Genomic DNA, 3010 nt, shown 5'->3' with positions numbered 1-3010 from the left:
TTGAGCTACCTTCTGGGAAATATTGGATCCTAAAGGAAAAGACATGGAATTAGTGGTGTCAGAATAATGATTTAGCACAAAGAAATTCTATTTTACATGCTACTCTTCCTTTTACCCACAAAACCCACAAGACACTGTCCATCTCCTCTGATTTAGGTCATAGAGAAGGTTGGAGAGCAACATGTTTGAGTTCTCCCACTAGATGGAAAATGCCTTATTCTTCAATTTCAGGATTCAGCACAGTGAGGGGAGCCTGACAGGGTGAGGGAAAGATTGCTGGGTACCTGCTGCTGTGTCTCCAGAACAGAAAACAGGAGTTTCTTGGTGTAGTAAGTGTGTGGGTCATGTCATGGTTCTCTATGCTCCAGCAGAGTCTCATTACCCAAAATTCTTCATAGAATGATCACTTTCATATATGTACCTTAAATATTTCTATGTGTGGCATGTAATGTTTTAGAATTCAAAAAGTCATGAATGCTACTTTTGCAACACAATATTATAAGTACCCATCAATAACAAGGATTGTAATGTTAGTATTAAGGGGTTATTTATAGGAGAGGAGTCTCAAAAGCAATTGTGGAGTTCCTTAATTCCTGCATTTCAAAATAAAACATTACCAATTCCGATCAAGAATCCATTAAAAAATGATCATCCAACAAAATATTCTAAATCTCTCTGGATCATCTCCATCCTAATAGTCTTACTAAACTCTTTTAATGTCAAACATATTAGCTTCCACCTACAGACGAACTATAGCACAAAAGCTATCCTTGAAGGTCTGTGTCAGAGGACAGGGGCTGCCCCAGTCCCACGTTTGAGTGGAGGCAGCAGGTGCCTGGGAAGCAATGTGTGCTTGCTGCGCAGAAGTACACAGCTGAGTCTTCAGGCTGGGTGTCTCTGACGTGCAGGGAGAAACGTTTGGCCGTCTTACTCAATAAAACAGTGAGTCTTTGTTCTTCTTTTGTGGCCATGCTTGAAAGAATGTATACAAGGATCTGGGGATCTTTTCCAGGTTCTTCTTTATACCAGGGGAAGTACTCTGAGTTATTGTCTGAATAACTGCAGTTGATAACAGAGCTGCTTCCCTCCTGGACACTCAGGGTAGAAGGATGCTGCTCCACATTCTCTCCCTGGCTGAACCCTGTGCAGAAAGAAAAGGTCAGAGAAAGGAGAAGAGATACCAGGTTATTGTGCTTCAGAATGCTCTTTTTCGACACTAATGGTAGGAAACCTGAGTAAAGTCAGTCTTGAGTTCTGAAGAATATCCACTAATATACTCTGAACTCACAGTTCAGCTGCAGGCATGAGAACATGATTAAAGCTCCCATGGATGTCTTCATGGTTCCTCCCAGGTAAGCTCAGGTTCAGAATTGCAGCCTCCAGCCAGCTTAGCACCTTCTCTTATCAGGCCGTCCCTTCTTTCCTCTAACAGAGTATTTTCCCACATTGTCTACCAGCCAATAAGAAAAAAGCTCTGCTTCTGCCATAGTCTAGTCCATCAGATGCACTAAATAAACCCTCCACGTGTTCTGCATAGCACAGATGCACTGCCTTCTTGTGGTCACATCTCTATTGAACTCATTGGGGAAATGCTCTTCTCTTAGTCTGTGCCTCTGAGGGACTCACATGCATCAAGGTAGCAATTGGTCAAGCAAATTGTTTGTTAGATCAGAGAAGAAGTGCACAGGAAGAATGTGGAGATCAAGATTTACATCTCTGCTCACTACTGAGTCACTGTTGTTGGAAAGAGGTAGATGCTTTTGGTTTTTATTCAGTGATGGCCCTGGCGTACATGTTAGAAATCAGGAATGGAGGCGCCTGGGTGGCTCAGTGGGTTAAGTTTCTGCCTTCTGCTTAGGTCATGATCTCAGGGTCATGGGATTGAGTCCTACATCGGGCTCTCTGCTCAGCAGGGGCCTGCTGCCCCCCTCTCTCTCTGCCTGTCTCTCTGCCTACTTGTGATCTCTCCATTCTGACAAATAAATAAATAAAATCTTTTAAAAAAAATCAAGAAGAAATCATGATTCCATTCCTTAAACAAAGAAAATAGAAGGTCTTCCATTTCTACCAAATCTACCACCCTCAATTGTCTGTTATGTAGAAAAACTCCTTGTAAAAAGAACATGTAGCACGGAGCCTGGGTCTCTTAGTCACTTAAACAACCAGCTCTTGATTTCAGTTCAGGTCATGATCTCATAGGTCTTGATCTCATGGGTCATGAGTTGGAGCCCCACACCTGGCTCCACACTCAATGTATAGACTGCTCAAGATTCTCTTCCTCTCATTCTCTCTGCCCATCCCATCCCACCAATGACTCATGTGGCCCTTGTGTGTACCCTCTCTGTCTGTCAAACAAATCTTAAAAAAAAAAAAAAGAACATGTAGCCAAAGATTAGAGTAACAGAGTCAAGATCATCTGATATCTCAAATGTCTCTGATCTCAAACTGTGCTCCTCCTAGCTGGTGTTTCTCATAACCTTGCTGTTGGAGAGGATTGAAAGTACCATCTGTCAAAATGTGGAATCTTCTCCCAGTTAAGATGACTGTGACAAAAAGTAAAGGACCAAATCTCAATGATAAGGTAGCATGGGAGAAACTTCCATCAGTTATTCATATTTCAACAACAGGAAACTGTTTGAACCAAGATTGGACAACTTTGCAAGGTGAAATCTGGTGTGTTTGAAAAAATCCATTTGAATGCTGTGTGTCTTACATTCTGGAAAGCACTGAAAGTAGAGTAGAAATTCTGATGAAACAGCAAGGTACAAACTCAGAAAATATAACCATGTGTAAGTTTATTATTTTTTAATTTTATTTTTTCAGCATTCCAAGATTCATAGTTTATGCACCATACCCAGTTCTCCATACAATATGTGCCCTCCTTAACGCCTACCACCAGGCTCACACATCCCCCATCCCCTCTCCCTTCTAAAACCCTCAGTTTGTTTCTCAGAGTCCATAGTCTCTCATTTCGCCCAATTCACTTTTCCTTTCCTTCTCCTAATGTCCT

The 3010-nt window shown here is 41.8% G+C and overlaps 1 gene segment (V, D, J or C); it reads right to left on the bottom strand.

Moving 5' to 3' along the window:
- Window positions 1-764: 764 nt before the first annotated feature.
- LOC131837199 (T cell receptor alpha variable 13-1-like) lies at window positions 765-1340 on the bottom strand. The segment is given in 2 exon segments: window positions 765-1141; window positions 1289-1340. Coding segments are annotated over 2 exon segments (429 nt in total).
- Between the last annotated feature and the right edge of the window lie 1670 nt (window positions 1341-3010).

This window comes from Mustela lutreola, chromosome 7 (assembly GCF_030435805.1).
Source record: "Mustela lutreola isolate mMusLut2 chromosome 7, mMusLut2.pri, whole genome shotgun sequence".
Taxonomy (NCBI): domain Eukaryota; kingdom Metazoa; phylum Chordata; class Mammalia; order Carnivora; family Mustelidae; genus Mustela; species Mustela lutreola.
Note: the sequence above shows the minus strand (reverse complement) of the source record. Positions and strands in the feature narration are given on the sequence as shown.